The 24,453-nt window shown below is 39.5% G+C and overlaps 1 protein-coding gene across 1 annotated transcript in view; it reads left to right on the top strand.

Annotated features, from left to right (window-relative positions):
- The window catches only part of CEP162 (centrosomal protein 162), a 91,265-nt gene that overhangs the window by 61,884 nt on the left and 4,928 nt on the right, over positions 1-24,453 (top strand). Inside the window, 9 exon segments of the mRNA XM_075063827.1 lie at positions 2,488-2,593; positions 4,470-4,596; positions 4,909-5,072; positions 6,815-6,919; positions 12,647-12,877; positions 14,384-15,054; positions 15,832-15,973; positions 16,406-16,504; positions 23,881-24,015. Of these exon segments, the coding sequence (XP_074919928.1) occupies positions 2,488-2,593; positions 4,470-4,596; positions 4,909-5,072; positions 6,815-6,919; positions 12,647-12,877; positions 14,384-15,054; positions 15,832-15,973; positions 16,406-16,504; positions 23,881-24,015 (1,780 nt within the window).

Raw genomic sequence — 24,453 nt, 5'->3', positions numbered from 1 at the left:
CATCCGAGTTCAGATCGCTTTCCAGAGCGGTCACAGTGGGGCACTGTGGGATACCGCCCGGAGGCCAATACTATTGATTTGTGGCCACACTAACCCTAATCCAACATGGCAATACCGATTCAGCGCTACTCCTCTCGGAGAGGAGTACAGAAACCAGTTTTAAGAGCCCTTTATATCGATATAAAGGGCCTTGTCGTGTGGACGGGTGCAGGGTTAAATCGGTTTAATACTACTAAAATCGGTTTAAATGCGTAGTGTAGACCAGGCCTTAGTCTCAAGAGTGAATGTTTTTTCATACGCAGAATGGGCCAGAGATTTAAGTGAAGGCCTGGGGGAGAGCGTGCCTTTTTGTAGTATAATTTTATTTACCATGTTAAAATGTGTTTGTTTATTATTATTGTGCATAAGTATTCTCGTAAGATGAAATTCTCCAAGCAGCTCAGGTCATGGAAAGCCCCAGTACAAAGGAATCATTGTGCTGAGGGATGAGTGACTGAGCAGTGGTTATATAGGCAGAATCTCCCCCTCTGTAAAACTGGGATCTGGGTCTAACAGGTAATGGGTCGCCAACCATGAAAATCCAGTATTTACAAATCTTACTATAGGAGCTCACAGCTGAGCTTAATTTGTGGGGAGCAGATTCTATCCCCAGACTTGCATGTAGTTTTCCTAAGCAAAGGTGGCTTACTGGAGTTTATGGGTCTATCTACACTGCCAAAAAAAAACCCAAACAAACCACATCACCAAATCTTGGGAGTCCAGGTCTCCAGACTTGGGTTCGTGCTGCAGTGCTACCAATGCTGTGTAGACATTCCTGCTTTAGTTGGAGTTCAAGATCTGAAACTTGGGAGGAGGGGTGAATTTCAGAACTCAGAGCTCCAGCCCAGGCGGGAACATCTAGGTGGCTTTATTTAGTATGAGCCCAAGTCTGTTGACCCGGGCTCTGAGACTCACTACTGTAGTGGGGTTTTTTGTTTTTTGTTTTTAGGATTATTATTGTTGCAGTGTAGACATAGTGGCTTGTTCCAGAAACGGGGTGGATGTCACCTTTATTGATTTTGATCATATAATGACTTTTGTTTTGTTTAAAATCTTTGCAGTTATCATTGTGACTGGTGCCTGGAATGGGCCACACTGAGAATACCACACTCAGGGCAGACTGAAAGAAATAGGCCAGACAGTCCCCCAAAAACTAGTGTTTTACTCTATAATTAAATTCACCAAGCCAGTAGCAAAAGAACTTTCTGCAATACCACACTGTTTAACCAGAAGCCAAACACAGTCCCCTTTAGGCATTCCAGCCCTGGGCTCTATCCAGTCAATCCAGTCTAATATAGTGAGAGGTTATCGAAACCCCATTTCACCGTTTGTGAGGTTCTTCCTAATCCCAATGGATCAGACACATATCCCAGGTCACTGTGAATCTCAGATCTTACCCAAATATCACGCTGTCAGCCAATCCTTAGTGAACTAACTAAAGGTTTATTAATAAAAGAAAAAAAGGGTGTTATAAATGGTTAAGAAATCATACACATACAAATTATTGCCAAGTCCTTATATCAGGTGCATAGTAGTGGTGGAATAGACTGCTGGTATGTAAAGGCGCTCTAGCAACTTCCAAAAGATTGGAAGGTCCTCAGTCCATAGTTCAAAAGGCTCATTTTAGTTGTAAATCCACAGTCCAGAAAATCAGAGCAGGAAAGAGGCAACATGGCGATGTGTCAGAGGTCTTTTATTTCTTGTGCCATGTGCATGGAAGTCCCAAACAAAGCCCACAGCACCTGTATGTAGAAAGTTACTTGCCCAAGATGGAGCCCAGGGTCATATGAGCATATCACATGCCATTACATGTTTTACGGAAGCACTGGGGTGTGGTCATTGGCTCCTTGCCGTCTGAGACACCCTCAGGAAGAGCCATCTGGACAGGATGAGTTTCTTCAATGGTCCATTCTGAGAGTGAAGTGTCCTTGATAGGCCATCAACACACAGCTGTCTAGCCCTAATGTAAATTCTTTCTGAGGAGTGTCACCCAGGAATACAACACTTGTGTAAGACATAAGTACATAGCCAATCTTCATAAATTCAGATACAAGGATATGATACATGATACTTAGCAAATCTTAACTTTTCCACTGACATCTGACATGGCATACTTTGTACGGAATTTGTTGCAATTGTATAACAATGGTAGCAACAATGATAAAAATGTCATCTTTCTTATACACAGCATCACAATCATCAAGTTAGCATTTATGAAGATGGATGGATTGGTGTCTGATATCCCAGGAGTAATTTTGGGCTTTGTGTTTTACCTATAGTATTTATTTCAATGCTTATTCCTTTTTTTAATGATTTAAAACAAATATTTGCCAGAATTTATAGAGATAATCCATTCGTATGGAAACCACTGAATGTGTTAATGAAGCAGAAAGTTACATAAAATCACCAAACTGCATAATGTTCTCTTTTTTGTTTTTATTACATTAGAGAACAGATGGATAAAAATAACTTCCTGTCATGTTTAGAGCAGGATTCTAAATCAGCAAGAAACCAGAGTTTCACTGAACTGATTTCAGAACTTCGAGTAGCGCAGGTAAGCGGATTTTATGTTCCAGAAGTACATGCCTGTTCATGTCAAATAAATATATCCATTGATACCATAGACTTACTGTGTAAAGTAAAATTGGAAATTTTGTAGTATATTTCTGTATACTAAAATGATGTACCATTTTATGGTATTTATTAAAAACTTGTCTTGTTTTAGTACTTGACAATAGCGTGAATGAATAATCAATTGAACCCACAAAACTAGCCTCCAAAGATTCCTTTAGCTGCTGTAATCTCTGTGAGGGCTTCAGTGGTTATCCTGAAATGTTGTATGAGAATGATGGCAGCCAGCAAGGTGGTATGCAGACATTTATAGGTGCACATTTAGTTGAAACACGGATAAAGAACAATGCTAGTCTCAGGCAAGTTTAGTGTAGTGTTTAAGGAGTGTTCTTCAGTTGGGTTCTAGATGATAGCTGGTAGACAGATCCTTAAGGATGCCTTTGCCAGTTCAGAGTTTTGAACTGTTTCTGTATTCTGCAAGGGAAGAGTTTTTGCTCTTGTGATAGACAGCCAAAGATGTCATCTCTGAGAAAAGAAATTTACAGATACAGGATATCCTCTGGATTTTCCAAAATCCTATTGTTTGAACCTTTGCTTTATCCCTTCCTTGTCCACCAGTAGAGCAGAAACCTCTGGTGAGAAGGGAGGCCATCCTGCTGCTAAATAACTCCTGCAGCAGCACAGGAAGCCTTCTGCAGTCCTGCTGTCAAGGGAGTGGGGACATAACAGCAGAGTTGCAGAGGGCTCCCTGCACAGCCGCGGGACAGCTGTGGTCCTGACAGGGCAGAGCTTAGTCCCAGCTGGGGTTCTCTGCTGTGCTCTGCCAGGACCACAATGCCCCTGCACCTTTGGCCTCTTGTGCCTGCAATAATCAAAAGGCAGAAGAAAAAGTGCAGGGAGCCACCTGCAGCCCTGTCATGGGAGGGAGTGAGCAAGGCCATGACAGCAGAGCTGCAGAGAGCTCCCAGCATTACCTCTTCTGCTCTCTCAATTATCCAAACTCTCCATTATCTGAATAAAATCCATGTCCCCCATGCGATTCATGTAATCAACAGTATACTGGAATGAGGGCAGATCTCCCATTTTTAATATGGAGAAGCTGAGGCAGGAAAATTGTCACTTTCTCAAAGCAAAGGAAGGAACAAGTCTCTGTCAGGTGGTCAGTGTGTGAGGCCACATCTCACTCAAAGGGAAAGACCTGGCATCATGAAAGAAAACCAGTAGGTTGTGGAAAGAGCCACATCCAGACAGCATGTATGCATAGATCTCACAAGGAGGAGTCTGGATTTCTGATAAATCTTCCTTCTCATTTATTTCCCTTTGGACTTGGGAAAGCAAGAGACCTAGAAGCAAATTGTTGGTTTGAAGGGTCTCCAAGAAGGCATAGCCAGAGTAAGGCTAAAGGTTAGTGCTCACTGATACAAATGAATTAGACTTAAGTTTGGGAATGGGTTTATGTTCTTGATATATGTAAACTCAAATTTTTCCATTGTGCCTAGACTGAAAGAGTTTTTTTCTTTAACTGTGGTCTGCTTACAAACTGAATCTGGATTGTTTGGCTTCTAAGACTGATTTAATAAGAGCCTGTTATGTTATAAGAGACCTCAGATTCAGCCTGTATTGCTGTTATGTTATAAGAGACCTCAGATTCAGCCTATGTGACCAACTTCATATAGTCTTCCTGCACTGTATCTTAGAAAGGATACTATCCAACGTAGACAATCACATCAACTGCTAAGGGACCAGTGCAACAGCTGTGATTCATCTTATGATGGAAAAACGCCTGTTACTTTTTTCTTTTTATAAAACATACATTCTGTTGGTTTATTTTTCTTTACATGTTTTCTGTGAAAATTAAGAAGGAAGAAGCCAAATTGGTGGAAGAGATAAAACGGCTTAAGCAAGACAAACAAGCTCTTGAAGTAGATTTGGGACAAATGAGGAGAGAGAGAGATTTGGCAAGAGCCCAAATTGTTTCTACTTCAGGTAAAGTACTCATTTGTGGAGACTCTCATTCCAATTAATAATTGGATAATTGCTCCTCACCTGTGTTTCATTAAATAAATGTCTAAAACTTAACTATTTGTAATACAAAAAGGCTTAAATAAATGTGACGTAAAGGCTTTTGAAATGCTCTTATATTTGAAAACTTAATTTGAGTCACACCTTTAAATTTTAGTAAAGAAAAAGTAATGGCAAAGTGCTGAAATGTATCTGAGAGTGATGCAATATCAGACTGATAGCTTTGTTGCCGATTACTAAGAGGAGTATATTGAATCAAGTATTTTTGTCTTCTAGGTGAAAAATCTTATGAGATAAAGATTATAGAAGAATCATACAAACAGGAAATCAGTCTTTTGAAAAAGAGACTGCAGTGGTATGCAGAAAATCAGGAGCTTTTGGATAGAGATGCAGTTCGTCTTAAAGATGCAAAAGAAGAAATTGAGAAATTGAAACTACAGGTGATCACAACAGTTCAAGATTTATTTTGTGAATTAGTATTTATAGAAATAGTGTCCATAGAATGCAACTTGGTTCTTCAGTATATGTTATCTGTCATATTCTAAGTGCAGTAATGGAATACATCAAAATCTTGTACTTAAACACTGAGGGTCTGATATGCAGAATGTACATTTATTATGTGTGAAATGGAGGATTTAGATGTATGAGCACTTAAAGCTATTTTTATTTGCATTTGGCACTTCAGTGGCATTTCTGGAAATAATTCTAAATTGACAGTTCTTTAGGCCATCCAAATCTATTGACTAAGACTGCCAGCTAGCAGTTACGTTATTACACTAACATTTAAAAAACATACCATACTGTGTAGTGGTTAAAGTAGTGTTACCCGAAAGTGCATGGCATGCATGCCTCAGAGGGTGAAGGAAATAGCTGTAGGGGACATAGGCTTCTGAATCATTCTCAAGAGTTAGAGGAAGCTTTATTTTCTTGAAAGAAAAGTAAGTCTCTAGCTGTAATGGTGGAAAGAAAACCTTTCAAAACATGAAACAAGTTAAACCAATGCAGAGAGCCTGAAACAATTTCTGTGAGTGTGAACTGCCCCATTTATGTCAATGGATGCTAATTCAGATGCCAGTGATACTCTTTCCCAGCTCATGAATGCATGTAGAAAACAGAGGAAGTATTGTATTATAAACATCCCAAAGTGGGGAAGGAGGTTGCAAGTATGTAAATTAAGATGTATGTTGGCCTTTAACAACACATGGTGGGTGGGGAGGAACTGTCATGATTAGTTTCATTTTCCTCAAGGTTTCAAATGTTTGGGAAACAGACTGCTCTCTCATTCGGATGAACAGTTTTGTGTATCAAAGGTTAAACTTTACAGTGAAGCGTTATTGTTATTATAATGCCATGAGGGCAGGGGACTGGACTCGATGACCTCTCGAGGTCCCTTCCAGTCCTAGAGTCTATGAATCTATGAATTATTACCCATGTTTTTAAAATAACACCCACCATTGATGCAGTAGATAATGGGAATGTGTTTTCATTTAATGGTCCAATATCTCTCTAGCAATGCATTGCAATATTAATATTAGGTGAGAGCTCCAGATATTGGACTTGAACCTTGATGGCCAGATTTTCTCATGTGACAGAGCTTTGCTTGGTAATGGAGGAAAAAGGGATGCGTCAGGGAACTGGTTCTGGCTCCCTGAACCTTAGGGCCAGTCCATCTTAGACATAATTTAGAGCTGCTAATGGGCATCTCTAAATTGCATCACTGAATGCAGAGTTGTGAATTGTGCCCTTAACTGATCATACATCAGTGGAAAACATCATAGCTTAGCTCTATCATATCACCTCCCCTTTCCACACCCCCTCCCCCGCCCCCCCACATGTCAAGAGAGTGAGGGGCAGAGGCGCAAGGCACAGACCTGGCAAAGATTTGCTCGCAGGGAGTTCCCTTTATAAGGGAATTCTCTACTAGATCTCTGCAGCTTGATTACAGTTCCATTACCCCTATCTGGCCCAAAGAGGCCATAGCCCAGCATGAGAATATAGCCCCTAGACTTCTATCAGAAAAAACGTACTGATAACTAGGATAAACTTCTGCACTAGTCCTGTTCAAATATGGAACTCTTTCATTATAGTTAATTTGACATCATTACAAATCTTTTAAACTATGCTAATGAAGTGAACCTGTTGCATATACTTTTTGTAATGTACCACTGAATATGTTGGATAGGTTGATAATCTCAGAACTGAAGCTGGGAATCAGTCTGTGCAACAGAAGAAACGTTTAAAGGACAGAGCAGCAGATGCAAAAAAAATTCAAGATCTTGAGCGACAAGTATGTAATAACATTACTTTTCTCAGTGTTTCATAGCTCGTGAAAAATGCGATAATGCTAATTGCTGTTGAGAGATCTTGGCAGAAATATCAAGATTAAACTATGCGGTATTGGAAAAGTCCCATGATAAAGTAAACATTTTTTGTCCTTATGGAACTGTTTTATCTTGTCATTACAAATATTAATTCATTTATGAGAAAGTGTTCTCATGCTGGGTCAAACCCTGAAAGTGATAGTATTTCAAGCAGCCACTAACTTTCAGTACACTTCTGAATTCTTATTTCCATGTGTAAAGATTTTGTTTGAATATTTCCTTCCCCTCACATCCAGGATGAATGTTCTGGGGCCTACAGTGAAGTAATAATGGCATTAGTCTGTTGTTCAGAGAGTGATTTGGATATCATATGACTAATGTTGAGATCACGGTAGAGTCAAGTATTAGTTGGCGAATAGGATGGAATAGAGAAGGAAAAAGAGCCCAGAAAGCCATGAATATTTTGTTTTATATGGCCCTGAAATTTTAAAGCGTCAAAAAGCAAATGGAGGGTGCACTGAAGTAGTCCTTCTCTATCTAAAATAATCTGAATGTAAGAATAACCCATTTAAATCAAAAGGCATCTTAGGAGAAGCTGGTTTAAATCAAACTACTAAACCCACAGTGCAGCTGAATATTTCAAAATCTAAAACAAATCCGTGTTCTTGTGTCGGGTTGGGGTGGTGGTGCATACCTGCGTGTGCATGTACCTCTAACTTTTTAAACATTCCAATAAAAGCCCTTGTGTCCTCTTTGCAAATCTTCCCCCAGCAAATTGCCACCTTCATCTTTTTAAATGTATGATAATAAAATAAGAGATTTTAAATTCAAAATCCAGGAAACTGCTTTTTATATGATGATCAATGTCTGATTGTTGATCACAGAAATGTAATTATATTTTTTTTAATTAAAATTTATCCTGTAGCATTTTTCTCTAGATATAAATGTTAAGGGTTGAAAGGATATTGGTTGTAATCACATAAATAACCCTGTGAAATGTTTTACTTCAAATGCTTCTCTATATATATTTTCCACTGATGGTGTACATGGAACCAGTGCCCCGCAGTGTCTGCTGGGGGCCACTGTTTGTACCCTGTGTTCTCACGCCACCAACCGAAGGCATAAAGGGTAGGGCAGAGCCCAACTTTGGCAATTCCTTCTCTGGCTACAATTTGGAATTTGCAGTGTTCATGTGACCTCTTCTTATGTAAATAGTTAGCTATAGATAGATAGATACATAAAAGTTAATGTTAGAGATTTTGTATAATGTTTTGTTTCTTCCCTTTAGAAGGAAACTTGGTTGTTTGTTTGTTTTTGCCTCAGAACTAATGGCTTATCCAGGTACCAAGACTATCTCTTCACTGCAGAGTTAACTTAGGCCATGTTTACACTCCCAGTTTTGTTGGTATAACTTATGTCATTCAGGGGCATGAAAAAATACTCCTCCCTCCCGTCGAGTGACATAAGTTACTTTGACAGAAGCGCTGATATGGACAGTGCTATGTCAGCGGGAGAAGCACTCCCACCAACATAGCTACAACTGCTCGTGGAGGTGGTTTTATTATGTCGACAGGAGAGCTCTCTACTGCCTGCATAGAGCAGCTACACGAGTGATCTTACAGTGGCACAGCTGCATTGGTACAGCTGTGCTGCTGTAAGCTCACTAATGCAGACATACCTTTAGGTTCTTACTTCGGTGCTATCCCTTTCTGTCCACACAATACATTTACCTGCATTTGGTGGTGCTTTAAACCCAATTTGTCTGGCCTAGGTAGGGGGAATAGGCTAGAAGTGACTCTCAACCTTTTTAGACTACTGTATCTCCTTCAGAAGTCTGATTTTTATCTTGCATACCCCACGTTTCACTAAACTTAAAAACTAATTGCTTGCTTTTGTATTTTTGTCTGATTTTTTGTATCACAACACACTATTACTGAAAAATGACTTATTCTCATTTTTACCATATAATTTTAAAATAAATCAATTGGAATATAAATATTGTACTTGCATTTTATTGTGTAGTGTATAGAGCAGTATAAACAAGTCATTGTCTGTATGAAATTTTAGTTTGTACTGACTTAAGAATGGCCATACTGGGTGTGACTAGTGGTCCCTCTACTCCAGTATCCTGTCTTCCGGCAGTGGCCAATGCCAGGTGCTTCAGACTTCACTAGTGCTTTTTATGTAGCCTGTTGTAAACTAGGAAATGTCAAGATGAGTTGATGTCCCCCCTGGAAGACCTTTGCATGCTCCTAGTGGTATATGTACCCCTGGTTGAGAACCATTGGGCTAGAGCTTGGGTGCTGCTTTCACTTGGTCTGGGAACCTGTCCACTTTGTAGCGAGGACACCGGCTAGACCACTCAAGTTCTGATACTCCTCTAGTGCCTTCTCAGAATCCTCCCTTTGTGCCCAGAGGATAGTCGAGTTCTCCCACAATTCACTGAGAGAGAACTGGAGAGTAGCTCAGTTTACTAAAGCACAAAGAACTATGGAATATGTGTTCAGAAATCATAGCAACTTACTTGAGTGAGTGAGGCACTAGTGAGGACACAGTAATTCAGATATGGCTTTAGTGTGGCTGTTCACAGCCAGACTGAGCTAACGTAGGTGCTCAGACCCAGGTGCTGATGACCCAAGTAAACTTATTTGTGATGACAATACCCTGTGACTGAACATGAATCTCCAGGCTTTAAAAATTGCCCTGTTTGTGAGGCCAGACTCTCTTAATGATTCAATTGCTTATATACTAAGTACTTGTTGTGTTTGAGTGAGGAGCACATTAGAATGAGAGAGATGTGCCTTCTGTAAATTAGTTTCTAGGAGGACCCAGAAAGCTAGGGAGTCTTGTTGGAAAATGTTCCTTTTGGAGAGGATATTGCATCCCGCTTCAGATCCTGGGTTGTCTGGGGCACAAACATCTGAGCACTCATCATCTAAAAGTGCTCCACATGTGGACCTGAAGTTCTACTCCTAAAGATCCATCATCCTTGCTTGGTAAAATTTCAGGGGACCAAGGGAGGAAAGAGCCCACAGGTGGACGAGTTCTACGTCAAGCCATAAATTTTCTCAAGCCTGAGACAGAGTAGCTCAAGACTCAAAATGGGTCTACTGTCGCAACCTCTCACCACCAAGGACCCCAGTACCATTGTCTTTCCTGGTACCAATGTTGTCTACTCATCTGTCTTCAGTACCAGTGTATTCCATACCAAAGTCCTGTGTGATGCCAAAAGACCTACTGATCTCTTTGGTACCGGACACCTCTCTGATAGCCTTAGTGAAGGAGCTTAACCCCAAGTGCCAACCACTGCTCCTACACCAGAACCAAGTAATCAACACTTCCATCCAAAGCACAGTTTGAGGGCAGTCCCAGCACACCAGCTGGCAGTTTCTTCTTTACAGAAGGACTATTCATTTTTGTCAGACTCTGAGGGAGGTAGGGAAGTTTCACTGTCTCTAGCGGTCTAAATATTCCTGTTAGTAAACACCCAAGGAAGAGTTGGGGGCAGAGTCTTATTACAATAGAAGTTCAAACTCATGGGTTTCCTGGAGCCACTAGTCCTGGAATCCCCAAAGGGAGAGGAAATCCTTGTTTTAGTCTGAAGTGGCACACCTGATCTGGTCCAAGAGATGAATCTAGCTGAACTACACGGTAATAGCAACCATAATGTAATTAAATTTAATATCCTTGTAAGGCGGAGAATACCAAAGAAACCCACCACAGTAGCATTTAACTTCAAAAAGGAAAACCTCACAAAAATGAGGAAGCTGGTTAAATGGAAATTAAAAGTAACAGTCACAAGATTGAAATGCCTGCAAGCAGCATGGAAACTTTTTAAAAACACCATAACAGAGGCTCAGACTAAATGTATACCTCAAATTTAAAAAAACAGTAAGAGGACCAAAAAATGCCACCATGGCTAAACAGAGTAAAAGAGGCAGTTAGATACAAAAAGACATCCTTTAAAAGCTGGAAGTCAAATCCTACTGAATTGGAAGTCAAATCCAATATTGCACAGTTCCATCATCTTCCTCACCCCTTCTCCTAACTATAGGTACTGCTTGTTAATCACCCTCAGTGGAATACAATAGGTATCATCATTCAAAGAAGAACAGGAGGAGGCTATTTACCTGTAATTGGTGTTGCTTCGAGATATGTGGTCCCTATCTGTATTGCAGTTCCACCCTCCTTCCCGTTTACTGTGGATCTATATGATTTGTGGTGGAGAAGGAACTACGGGCGCGAATGGTCCACCCCGCCCTTACTTGCGTCACATGAATCCATGACATGCAGCAAGCGTGCACACGTGGACCAACAGACACTACTACTTTCAAAATCTCCAGACACATGGCACATGCATATAATCCTCAGTGGAATTCAGATAGGGACCACACATTTCAAAGAACCTCCAGTCACAGGTGAGAAACCTCCTCTTAGAAACCATTAGAAAAGGGATAGATAAAAAGACAGAAAATATTGTTGGGGAAAAGACCACCACTCTATTGAATTTGAATCAGACAGCTGGAGGCTCCTTTATTGATTACAAGCATATGCAGGGAGAGACAGGTTCACCCTAGCAAGGGTTAAGCTTCTCTCCCGTACAAATTTTTGCCAGTCCTTATAAAGCCTAAAACCGCAAATTATCATATCTTGCTTACACATTGATCATAACCGTATCTGGCTTATCACATGGTTTATACTGCAAAACACAATATTTTCCTTATATAGCATAAAATATTTTTAAATTGCAAGCACTATCTTTCCACTTCCTTATGGATGTCCCACTCAAATGTCATGTGGCCCTGACTGTTCAGTTACCCCTACTTGCAGTTACTTTGACAAGGTTCGCATGGCCCCTTGGGATTTTGTATCTAGGGCCCAGTTCTGCAATTCCGGCCAGATGGTTTGGTTCATATGCTGACAAATACATTCAGACTTTAAATAAACAGACTTTTAACTTTTAGACAAATGATTAAAACAATTTAGCATTAATAAAGCCTTTGTTATAACTCGCTGAAGCTTAACAGGAAATTCCATAAAAACCATTATCTATATAATCTGGCAATATTGATGATTATCTTATGCTCCCTTCTTGGGATTCACCTATGCAAGCAGCACTATCATGGTTTGTTAAAACATACTTTATTTCCTTAATCTATGGTTCTACTTTACGCCTAAGGCCTACATATATGGGCCTTACACAAAGCCTATAAAACATGTAATAGGGTTTTTAAGCATATGTTTTTAGTCTTGGGGTGTGTTTTCCCTAACAATATATAATATAGAAATCCATGATACGCCCACTAGTCGAATACTGCTTGCAGTTTTGAACACCTCATCAAAAAAGATACATTAGAACTGGAAAAAGTACAGAGAAGGGCAACAAAAATGGTATGGAACAGCCTCCATACAAAGAGAAATTAGGAAGACTGGTACTGTTCAGTTTAGAAGAGAGATGACAAAAGGGGAATATGATAGAGGTTTATAAAATCATGAGTGATGTGGAGAAAGTAATTGTACCTTTCTATTCATTCCCTCTGAAGCATCTGGCACTGGCCATTATTGGAAGATACTAGGGCAAGATAGACTATGGGTCTGTTCTACTATGGCCATTCTTATGTTCTTATTGATAGTGAGAGCCACAATTTTTTTAATCAAATTTCTATTTAACGAGTTGTTGTTGTTTTTGACAGATTAAAGAAATGGAAACAATTCTAAAAAGAAGGCATCCAAATTCTTTGCCTGCTTTGATATATGCTGCTGCTGCTGCAGCATCTGAGGGAGGTGGTGACATTTCGGCTAAATCCAATACAATTGATTTCCTGGAAAGAAGAATTAAAAAGTTAGAAACAGAACTTGAGGGTAAAGATGACGAAGCTAAAAAAAGCCTACGTGCTATGGAACAACAGTTTCAAAAAATAAAGGTAACTGACTTAGGGCTATCAGCATCAGGCCCTTATGCATGTTGAGTAGCAGCTTATTCCACAAGTAGTGAAGAGAGGTTTTACTGAATGTAATGGTATCTGTCTCTAAGGTAGTAGCATTGCAAATTGAAGGTAAGATAACATTTGGGGAGAAGAATATTGAAAAAGATTTGGGGGAGCAGAAATTTCAAAGCTTTGGGCATTTAAATGTAGTCATGTAAAAGCATTTTGAAACTGACAGAGGAGAAATTAAACTTGCAGGAGAGATTGCTTGGGTCATCTTAAAAAAGCTTTCATAAATAGAGGAAGGGGACTTACTTGGTACTACAGGATACAGAGAGGAGGTGCACATATACTGAGCTGCACACACAAGCAAAATAAGTGTGCAGGTTGCAGCAGTATAGTCCACTTACAAATTGCAGTCTCTTCTGCATGTTGAGCCAGAACCTGTGCCCCCCACCTTTTTCTTCACGGATGTCCAGGACACAGAATTGTTATGTTGGGGGTTCATGGAAGAATTCTTGCAGAAATTATCCTGGGCTCTGATCTGCAGCATGACAAGTAGGTGCTAGGTTGCCATTGCCCAGGAAAACACATAATTTTGCCAGGATCTTGGCACCAGATCTGAAATCCTGTGTTTGGAAGTCCTGCCGGTATGGCAGTGGGCTTTGTCCCACAAGACCAGTTTTGGTCGCTGCTTACATAGAAGGGAAGGAGAACATGATCTTGGAAAGACTGAATCAGTTGGAGATAGACCCCTTTTGAGTAAACCCTGGCACTCACTTGAATGAGAAATTACCAGTCTTCTGCTCATGACACCAGGAGAAGAAAATACATTGCTCAGGTTTGCCTTCTCCATGCAACTGAGAGGAAGCTTCCTTGTGTATCTATCTACTAGTACCTCTGGAACAGAATGTCCTGACAGAGCCCAAAAGAGACCCAGGTTTAATTATCTTGATTGCCGCATACACACCCAGATGGCAGGGAGCATCTGTTTTGTTCTATTTGTACATTCTGGTCCATGATGTTAATTTCCACTTTGCAACCGTTGAAATGCTTTGTTTAACAAAAATATGAAATGCTCTGAATTTCTTAGTGAGCCAACGTGCTCTTAATGTTAAACTGCGAATGGAATGTTAATTCATCTGTTCAGACTGATAGCTGAATAGAATAATCCACCACAATAATACAATGGGAAACACTCATATTCCCAATAATTGGCTTTAATTATTTATTCTCTTTCTAACTGTTTAAGGTGCCCATCTATCCTTACTAAGAATAGTTCCTTAGTTTGCTGATATACTGTGCTTTTTGTTGCGGGTAGTCTTAATGAGTAATTACATTCATGAGGCTGCTTTCTGAACTACCTAATTCATAGTATTGTAAGTATTACTGGTTTTATTGTATATAATGTGTTAAAATTTACTAAGGTACTTATTCTCTTAATTTATACAAAAAAGAGGGAGTAATAGATGTGCAACTCTGTAAATTGCTCTTTTTTTCCAGCTTCAGTATGAGCAAAGACTTGTAGAGCTTGAAGAACTCCTTGCCTATAAATTGATGAATGAACCACAAAAACTGCATGACAGCAAAGCCAGTTTTACGGCAATTGAGCAAGAACTTCGTAGTCTAAAGGAGGACCATCAGATCACAGTAAAAAATCTTCAAACAGAAATTGAAAATCTTAAAAATCAAAACTCCCAGTTAGAACTCAAAAAATGTGAAAGAGGTGATGAAGACTTGCAAACAATAGAATACCAAGTGGAACAAGCTCATGCTAAAGCCAGGCTGGTAAGACTAAATCAAGAATTAATCACCAAAAGTAGAGAGATACAGGACCTAACAAAAACTGTGGAGAGACTTCAAAAAGAGAGGACGACGATGTTGTCAAATCATAACTCAAGTGACAAAACTGACGGTAAGGAGAAGTCAACAGAAATTTTGAAAAAGGATATTTTAGCATCAAGTGAAAGGAATGCCAGCACCAGTGAACCTTTCCCAGACACTCTTGATGAGAAAATATACCAGCCACATAACTTTGCCGATTCCCATATTTCAGAAGTTCTGCAAGAAAATGCCAGGTTAAAAGATGAGCTAGAACGACTGTCTCTAGAAATGAGCCAGCAGAGAGTGAAGTCTCAAGCAGCACTGGCTCATTCTGAAAGTAACATACGAAGGTAAAACAGTCATCTCATGCATTTGTTAGAACATTGGAGTCTTGTCGAGAGATCAGTAATGATACAGTGCCTTTTGACAAATAGATCACGTATGAATCTAGCTGATATTAGTAGTGACCTAAAAGCTGCTATCTTCTCATGCTACTGTCTAACTTAGTTAGTGGTTTCAGTACACACATTCATAGTCAAGTGTGTACGTGTCACAAAAATTGCCACCTAAATTGGCACTAATTGGCATCTGTCTGGTCATAGATGACTGGATAAAATTGATGCTTTTGAGTGGACGAGAATGTGAGGCAATAACTTCCATGAGTCTTTACCCTCATTTAGGAACAATATGCTGAGAAGAGGGCTTAGGTCTTCTATGTAGTATATCACTGCTATTAAGCCCTCAGGCAGGTCCAGATGAGGACATTTTAATAAATCTAGAATTTATCATGGCTTTGAGTAAGAACATAGTTATTTAATATAAATTGTTGCAGCTTGGATGCCTTTCTCTTTTCATCTAATAGTATAATACTAATATTTATGGCCCAAATCTTCAAAATTAGACACATGCATAATTTCATATACAGTTACCAATATTGTGGGTACAGTTGGAGTAATTGCATACACATGGTATTTGCATATACAATTTTTGTAACTTTGATGAAATGAAGTGTGCGCAGTTTTAAAGTTATGGGGGCCTATAATTTAATTATTTTAAATGTAATAAGCATATATAATTTTGTTGGTACAATTTTGGGGAACAGCTATATGCATAGCTTTCTTTTACAGGACAAAAGAAGACACAGCAGAATACATTGCAGCTCTAAGAGCATCCCATCAGAGAGAAGTAGAGAAAATTCTTTGTCAGCATGCAGTGGAACATTCTGCTTCTAAAGTAGCTGAACTAAATAGCAAAATTTCAAGACAAGAAGTAAAATAACAGTTATATATCTATGGTCCTAATGAACGTTAAGAGTTATTAACTATGACTTTAACAGAAAATAGGCAAAATCTGTGGTGATGTAGAAATTGAATATTTTTAAAATAGATCATATTCTTTCAGAAATGGGACTTTCTCAACAAATAATATATGTATATTACATTATAAAAAGGTAGGGAGAATATACAAGGCATAAAGATAGGATGGAAATATTTTAAATTCAAATCCAGTACATGACCAATTAATTGCTTCAGTATTGGCTTTTGTCTAGTAAAAGGTACAATACAATTACTATTAATATTAAGATTCAAGAAATGCTTTCATATATTTTAATTCTAAGATTCAAGAATTGATTTTATATATTACTTTGAAGGTTTTAAAATCTGTCAGTGTTAATGAGGAATATTTAAAATATTTCCTTAGATCTTAATAAAACATCTACAAGAACAAGTTAATAAGCTGCACAAAGATCAGGAGGCCCTTGCAGTTTCACAAACACGAGAGGAAATCTTGCAAAAAGAGGTAAATGAAAGGTTTGTTGTGATTTGTTTTTTCAATTTTGAGCTATCTGATTATTAAGCAAGAAATCTTTTGTTTTATTTTTTAAAAAGTTCCAATAATATAAAATGAAAACAGCCTGCAAAAATCCAAGCTTGTGACCACTTTCCTCACCTTACACCTTAATCCATCCCGTGCTTTGCTGCACATTGGGCTACCCACATTTGCCATCCTTGCCTGTCAACTGCCCTTCTCTCCAAATCTTCCCATTTCAGACTGAGGTGCTTGATGTCGTTCATGGTCTTCCTCTCTTTCTTCTTTCGTTTTCTGGCTTCCATTCAAGGCCGGTATTTGGTAAGCGTTCTTCTTCTGTTCTCAGCACGTGTCCCAGCTACTGAAGTCTTCTTTTGTAGATTATTTGTGAGAGGGTGCCTTGTCCAGTAATTTTTCTGACTACTTCTTTCATCTTCCTATATCTATATGTTATTCCCAATATTCTACTCAGACATTTGTGATTAAATGTATCCAGCTTTTGCATATCTGTCTTGGTAAGTTGCCATGACTCCCTGTTATATGTTGTGATGGCAATAACAATTGCTTTATACATGTTCGGTTTTGTCTTGAGGGAGATGTTTTTAGTTGCCAGATGTTTTTAAGTCTTCCAAATGCAGCATTTGCCTTCCCGGTGATTCTTCTTATTTCCTTGGAACTAGTACCATCTTGGCTGATGGTATGTCTAAGATATATAAAATTGTCCACCTTTTCCAGTTTCTCCTCTTCAATTTTGATTTCTGTCCCCATAGTCCCCATTAACATGACATTACATTTCTTTGCATTGTATCTCAAACCCTTCTTCTCCATTACTTTGTTTACTTGATTTGTGCATTTTTGTAGGCCGTTGGCATCTTCGTTGATGAGAGCAATGTCGTCAGCAAAGTCTAGATCAAATAGCCTTTAATTGTTTAGGCCATATGTATCACTGTTGCATTGTTTTAATCCATAGTCAATGACTAGCATAAATAAAAAAGGAGACAGGATGCACCTGCCTTGATGCTGAATAGCTTACTCAATCCAGTTTCTATTTTAATGCAGCATTTTGAATTGGCGTAGAATGCCTTCATAATGTTAGTTAATTTTTTTTGTTGGAATTCCATATTGTTCCACAATTTTCCACATTGTTTCTCTGTTTACACTATCGAATGCTTTTTGAAAATCCACAGAATTGATGGCAAGACTGCCTTGGAATTCAGTTGTGATCTCAGTAATCTGTCTCAGGGTGAATATAGCATCTGTGCACGATCTCCCTTGTCTAAATCTAGATTGTTGTTCATGTAGGATGGTATCCATCTTTCTTTTCATTCTGTCAGGAGGACTGCTGCTAATACTTTTCCTGTGGCCGATAGAAGTTTTACTCCCCTCCAATTTGAACAATTGTTTAGATCACCTTTCTTTGATAACTTGATTATGATTCCAAGGGTCCATTCTTCCAGCACTTTCTCCTCCATCCATATTTTGTTGCACAGCGAACAGATGGCTGATTCCACATCCACTTGGTAAATTAAGTTGGTTAGAATTGAAGTTTAATAATTGCTCTTTATCTCAAGTAAAACTGTGAATTTTAATTGGTTGGGACAAGCCAGGTATTTATTGAGCAAGGAAGCAGAACATGCCACAGAAAGCAGCAGAGAATCCTGTGGCACTTTATAGACTAACAGACGTTTTGGAGCGTGAGCTTTCATGGGTGAATACCCACTGCGTCTGACGAAGTGGGTATTCACCCACGAAAGCTCATGCTCCAAAACGTCTGTTAGTCTATAAGGTGCCACAGGATTCTCTGCTGCTTTTACAGATCCAGACTAACACGGCTACCCCTCTGATACATGCCACAGAAAATTTAACTTACATAATGCTTGTCCATTTCACTTTGGTCTCTAGTACTTGATTCTGTGAAATCATGATTAGAATGTGTGTGAAAATTACTTCACTGTGACAATTCAGATGCAATTAATGTTTTAACAGACTGTTAGTTAAAAAAACAACAAACCAAGTGGGAAGAGAAATTGATTGGACAGTCAGATAATATAGATTTTTAATAGACTCCTTCCCATCTAAAGATACTATAATTTGTCATTTTTAATAGTCATATTTTAATCTGTCCCAGAGATTTTACAGAAAACTCTATTAGGTCACCTACCTAGTACAGTGCTTCCCAAAGTGTGAGCCATGGCTCCTTTGGGAAACCACAAAGAATTCATTGGGGAGCCACAAATGTTTGGGAAAAGATTTTAATTTGACATGCCTGCTTTTGTTTTTCTAATTAAGAGATTGTTAACCTAGGCCTAAAAATCACCTGCATCTTATCTATGGGTTTGTGTCTTATGAAGCTGCTTCTGCTGGACTGAGAGCCTCTCTTTGCCCTCCATTCCTGTTGGGGAAAATGTTCAAAAGGAAGTCTCTTAGCTTTAAAGGCCCTGCTGGAGCAGAGGGCAAAAACAGGCTTCCACTGCTGTCGGCAACTGCATCAGCACATACGGATGGGGGAAAGGAGCTGAGGGATAGACAGAGGCGTCTCATCTTCCTCGTGGAATGATTTTTACCAAGTTCTAAACCTACATGTAGCAAATGTTTGGCTGAAGATCATGGTTTTAATAACGTTAAACAGAAATGGATGAAAAGTAGACAATACAATGATAATGACATGATGTTTTGGTTTTGTCTCAATATTACTGTAGAAAGTCTACAACCACAATGTGGTGTTTGTTTTCATGCATTAATGAATGAAAGTGTGAGGCCAGGGAAACTAGAGACATTTAGCAACCAAACACCTGGAATTTGTAAGTGAGAGCTGCCATTTGTTTTCCTTCAGAAACGAACAGAATTAAAGTGCCAAACAAAATATCATGTCTAAAGAAGCAACTGTTCCTCAAAAAGCCTTAGAAACAGCTTATGGTGAGGCCATGCAAAATGCAAACAATCACACATGAGTGGCAAGATCTGTCTACTTCCAGAAGGTCATTAGTGGGCTACATATGTAGGGCTGTACATTGATGAGGTAGCAGCTGTGACAGGATAGAATAGCATGGTTGCAACATGAGTTAAGAAAGTGATACCAGCAGCAATTTGGACAAGCTGTATGATTCATCATAAGCTTTAGTATTAAAGAAGTTGCAACCTGAAGTACACAAGGCCCTCAATGTTGTTGTTAAAATTAATTTTATAAAATTCTGGGTAGTGAATACACGTGGTTTTAGTACAATGTGTGAAATGATGGGCTCTGACCTACTCTCAGCTTTTGTTTCACAGTGAAGACTGGGTGTTGTCATGTATGAAAGTTTTACATGTCTTTAAATTGCAAGACAAAATCAGAATTTTACTCTTCTGGAAAACAGATTTTGCAGATTGTGTAATATGGACTTCTTGATTATATTAACTTATGTGGTAGACATATTTGGCAAATTGAATGCACTGAACTTGAACTGTTAAGGTAGAAAGACGAATGTACCAGGTACAAAAGAGAAAATCAGGGAATTCATGAAGAAGCTTTGTCTTTGGAGATGTCACACTGAAAAGAGAATTACCGAGTTGTTTCCAGTAAAATCATTTCTTAAAAGAGCAGAGTGAAAGTAATCAAAATACTATCAAAGATCATTTGTCTGGATTGTATTCCTCTTTGATGAATATGTTCCTGGAGTTGAACATGGATCAATAGACATCGATTGCATTTGAAACTTATTCTGTAAGGGAGCTACGGTCCTAAAATGTTTGTGACGCGTGAGTCTTGCTACCAATACAGAAATAAATCTTCTGTCTGCATCTCTATCTGTTCCTCTATCATAGGGTAGATATGAGCATATTATAACCTTTTAGACTTTTTCTGTTTTCAGACATTCAGTTATCACACGTCTACTTTAATTTCTTTCTGCTTTACTTCATCATTTTCTTAACTTATAATATCCAGTCTAGATGGCTATTTTTTTCTGATCACCTGCTTCCCAATTGCATTGTAAATATTGCTTTTGACTATATTTGTTTTGTTATTCCGTAGAAATCATCTGTCCCATGCTTACGTTATCTTTCTTTTTTATACCACCTATTACCTGTAAAACTATCCTTCATCATGATGATGTTTAATTTTCTGTCTTTTTTCAATTGATGGCTTTGCTGAGGATAGTAGATTTGAGTAATATTGCTAATGTAGCGTCACCCTAACACTAAAATCATAAGAACCATTGAAGTATTGCTAAAATAAAACCTATTTTTTCCATTATAAGGTTTTAAACTTTTGAAATTTTAGTAATCTTACCTATTGTTCTTGCTGGTATTTCTTTCGCATCTTCTATAACAGTATGTGCTCAAGCAAGAGGAGTTCTTGTGCTTTATCACAACTTTAAAATGTCCCTCGAGTGATGCTTAATCTTCATCTTCTATGCATCTTAAAGTTCAACTTTACTCTGAAAAATGCCTATGTAAAAAAATAGCACCTTCTTACTCAAAAGATCTGTTCCTAGTGTGTCCTTTTATTACTGGTGGTGATGCATAAGAAGGAAAGACTCCTATTTGAACTACAGATTCCAGGTTGAGTTTAAAGGGCTGACAGTTAGAAAAAACATAATTGTATTTGTAAAGTGAGCAATTTGCATTGGAAATCATTGTGAGACTGTGACTTTTCAAGGTAAAACTTCACTTGCCATGTTTTTGTTCAGTTTATGTAATAACTATTTAATGTTACTGTAAAATAACTTGTAACCATTTCGTGGCTGGAATCCAAATTTAGTTAAACTGGAAAATAAAGCAAATGGGGGTTGCAAATATGATTCGTCATTACAGGGGAATCACTATTAGCAATCTTAAATGGGATGGGGATGAGCTTCATCTGTTTAAACTACCAGTGCCTCAAATGAAGATACAGATATTCTGGGAGATCCACAAGTAATTCAGGTATTTTGAATGCTAATCTGCCTCTGAATTGCTGTGCACAGCCATGCTGCATTAACTACGCCAGTCTGTTAAATAACAGATTCCTAGCTTCACTGGAAGACAACTTTGACTTAAAAATTGGAGACTAACCAGAAGATGCCCTATCTTTGGATCTGCTTCTACATGGTACTGCATGAGGGTGTGAACATATTGATATTTGGAACTGGTCAGCTCAGGCTATTTTGAATTCAGACTAGTAAAGAATGGGGGGTAAGTGGGGACTCTCAGAATACAGCAATACTGGGTATTTGATTTCAGGAAAGCAACATTGAGAAATTAAGGTCTCTAGAAAATTCTGATGGAACTTTTTTGTAATGGTAGGGGGGCCCCGGGGCTTCAGTCCCACTAGGTGCACCTGCTAGGGCTCAGGGCTTTAGCTGGAGCGGAGTGAAGTCTTGAGCCCCGGCAGGCGTCTCCTTGGGACTGAAGCCCCGAGCACCAGCAGGCATCTCCTGCAAGGCTGAAGCCCAGAGCCCCAGGAAGCAGACCCTGCAGGGCTGAAGCCCCAAGACCCTCACTTCCTGCAGGGCAGAAGCCCCAATCTCCAGCAGGTGCACCCTTGCTATCGAATTTCTGAAGGTTTTAATATGTGGCTTAGAGGATCAGTAAGTTTGACCACCCCTGCTATATAGCTTCTTCTAAACGAGAGATCAGCAACCTTTGGTCTGCAGCCTGCCAGGGTAAGCCCTCTGGCGGGTCGGGCCAGTTTGTTTACCTGCTGTGTCTGCAAGTTCAGCCGATCACAGCTCCCACTGTCCACAGTTCTCCGCTCCAGGCCAATGGGGGCTGCAGGAAGCAGTGGCCAACACATCCCTTGGCCCGTGGCGCTTTCAGCAGCTCCCATTGGCTGGGAACGGCAAACCACGGAGACTGGGAGCTGAGGGGCTCTGTGACTGTGAATGTCCAGGTAAACAACACGTCCCGACCCACCAGCAGCTTACACTATTGGGCCAGGAGCCAAAGTTTGCCAACCCCTGAAATATAGGGTCGGCTTATGAAAGGGTCATACAGTTTTTGCAATTTTTACCTAACCATCTTGGGAGGGCGGGGGTTGGCTTATAAACGAACGGGCTAATGAACAAGTATATACGGTAGCTTGATTTTATCAAAGCTTTTGATATGGTCTCCCACAGTATTCTTGCCAGCAAGTTAAAGAAGTCTGGGCTGGATGAATGGAGTATAAGGTGGATAGAAAGCTGGTCAGATCATCGGGCTCCACGGGTTGTGATCAACGACTTGATGTCTAGTTGGCAGTCGGTATCAAGCAGAGTACCCCAGGGGTCGATCCTGGGGCCGGTTTTGTTCAACATCTTTATTCATTATCTGGATGATGGGATAGATTGCACCCTCAGCAAGTTCATGGATGACACTAAGCTGGGGGGAGAGGTAGATACGCTGGAGGGTAGGGATAGGATCCAGAGTGACCTAGACAAATTGGAGGATTGGGCCAAAAGAAATCTGATGAGGTTCAGCAAGGACAAGTGCACAGTCCTGGATTTAGGATGGAAGAATCCCATGCAGTGACCGACTGGCTAAGCAGCAGTTCTGCAAAAAAGGACATTGGGATTACAATGGATGAGAAGCTGGATATGAGTCAACAATGTGTCCTTTTTGCCAAGAAGGCTAACGGCATATTGGGCTGCATTAGTAGGAGCATTACCAGCAGATTGAGGGGTGTGAATTATTCCCCTCTATTCTGCACTGGTAAGGCCACATCTGGAGTATAGTGTCCAGTTTTGGGCCCCCTGCTACAGAGAGGATGTGGATAAATTGGAGAGAGTCCAACGGGCGGCAACTAAAATGATTAGGGGGCTGGGCACACGACTTATGAGGAGAGGCTGAGGGAACTGGGCTTATTTAGTTTGCAGAAGAGAAGAGTGGAAGGAGGGATTTGAAGCAGCCCTCAACTACCTGAAGTGGAATTCCAAAGAGGATGGAGCTCAGCTGTTCTCAGTGGTGGCAGATGACAGAACAAGAAGCAATGGTCTCAAGTTGCAGTGTGGGATATTAGGAAAAACTATTTCATTAAGAGTGTGGTGAAGCACTGGAATGGGTTACTTAGGGAGGTGGTGGAATCTCCATCCTTAGAGGTTTTTAAGGCCTGGCTTGACAAAGCCCTGACTGGGATGATTTAGTTGGGGTTGGCCCTGCTTTGAGCAGGGGGTTGAACCAGATGACCTCCTGAGGTCTCTTCCAACCCTAATCATCTATGATTCTACTAGAGATTAGGCTTTTGCAGCATAGAGGAAAGTAATAAGAGGCAAGAGCCTTAGGGCTCTTGGATTATAACAGTGAGCTAATATTTAAAATACTGTGAAAGAAAATGTAAAGGCATTTTGATGGGAAATCCTGTTTGTTTATACAACACTTAGTAAAGTTGACACTACTTCATTACAAGTAACAAATAATACCTCAAATTTTAGATGACAAAATTGTTGGAAGAACTGAGAGAGGCTAAAGAGAGGCAAAGTCCTGAGATGAAACACTTCTTGTGTCTAGAAAGGAAAATCAAGAATATGGAGATCAGACATGTACAAAGAGAACAAGAACTTCAGCAGGTAAAATAGAGCATCTCTATACTTATCTCCTGTGTATTTTGACAGAATTTGTACAAATTATTGCAGACCGTACTGCAGGGATCAAATACATTTTGACCAATTACACGATAAACCAAAGTCGTCGTCCTTTTTTGTGCCCGCTGGTGCATATAAATGTGCATGCAATCCCGTACCCACAGTTATTTACGGGACAATTAAAATAACTTGTACATTGGGTCTCAGATGAAATACTTAGAAATCCAAAGTGACAGTAGTTGTAGGTGCCAAATTGCCATATATGGGCACAAACAGGAACACTAGGTTTAGAAAATGAGGACCGGTGTGTTTATAGACTAGACTCGACTTAATATTGACCAAGTTGAGTCTGAGATCCCAAATAGAACTCAACAACATAAGATGTTTGCTCAATTTCTAAACATTACTCAAACAGAAAAAAAA

Source organism: Chelonoidis abingdonii, chromosome 3 (genome assembly GCF_003597395.2).
Source record: "Chelonoidis abingdonii isolate Lonesome George chromosome 3, CheloAbing_2.0, whole genome shotgun sequence".
NCBI classification, from domain to species: domain Eukaryota; kingdom Metazoa; phylum Chordata; order Testudines; family Testudinidae; genus Chelonoidis; species Chelonoidis abingdonii.
Note: the sequence above shows the minus strand (reverse complement) of the source record. Positions and strands in the feature narration are given on the sequence as shown.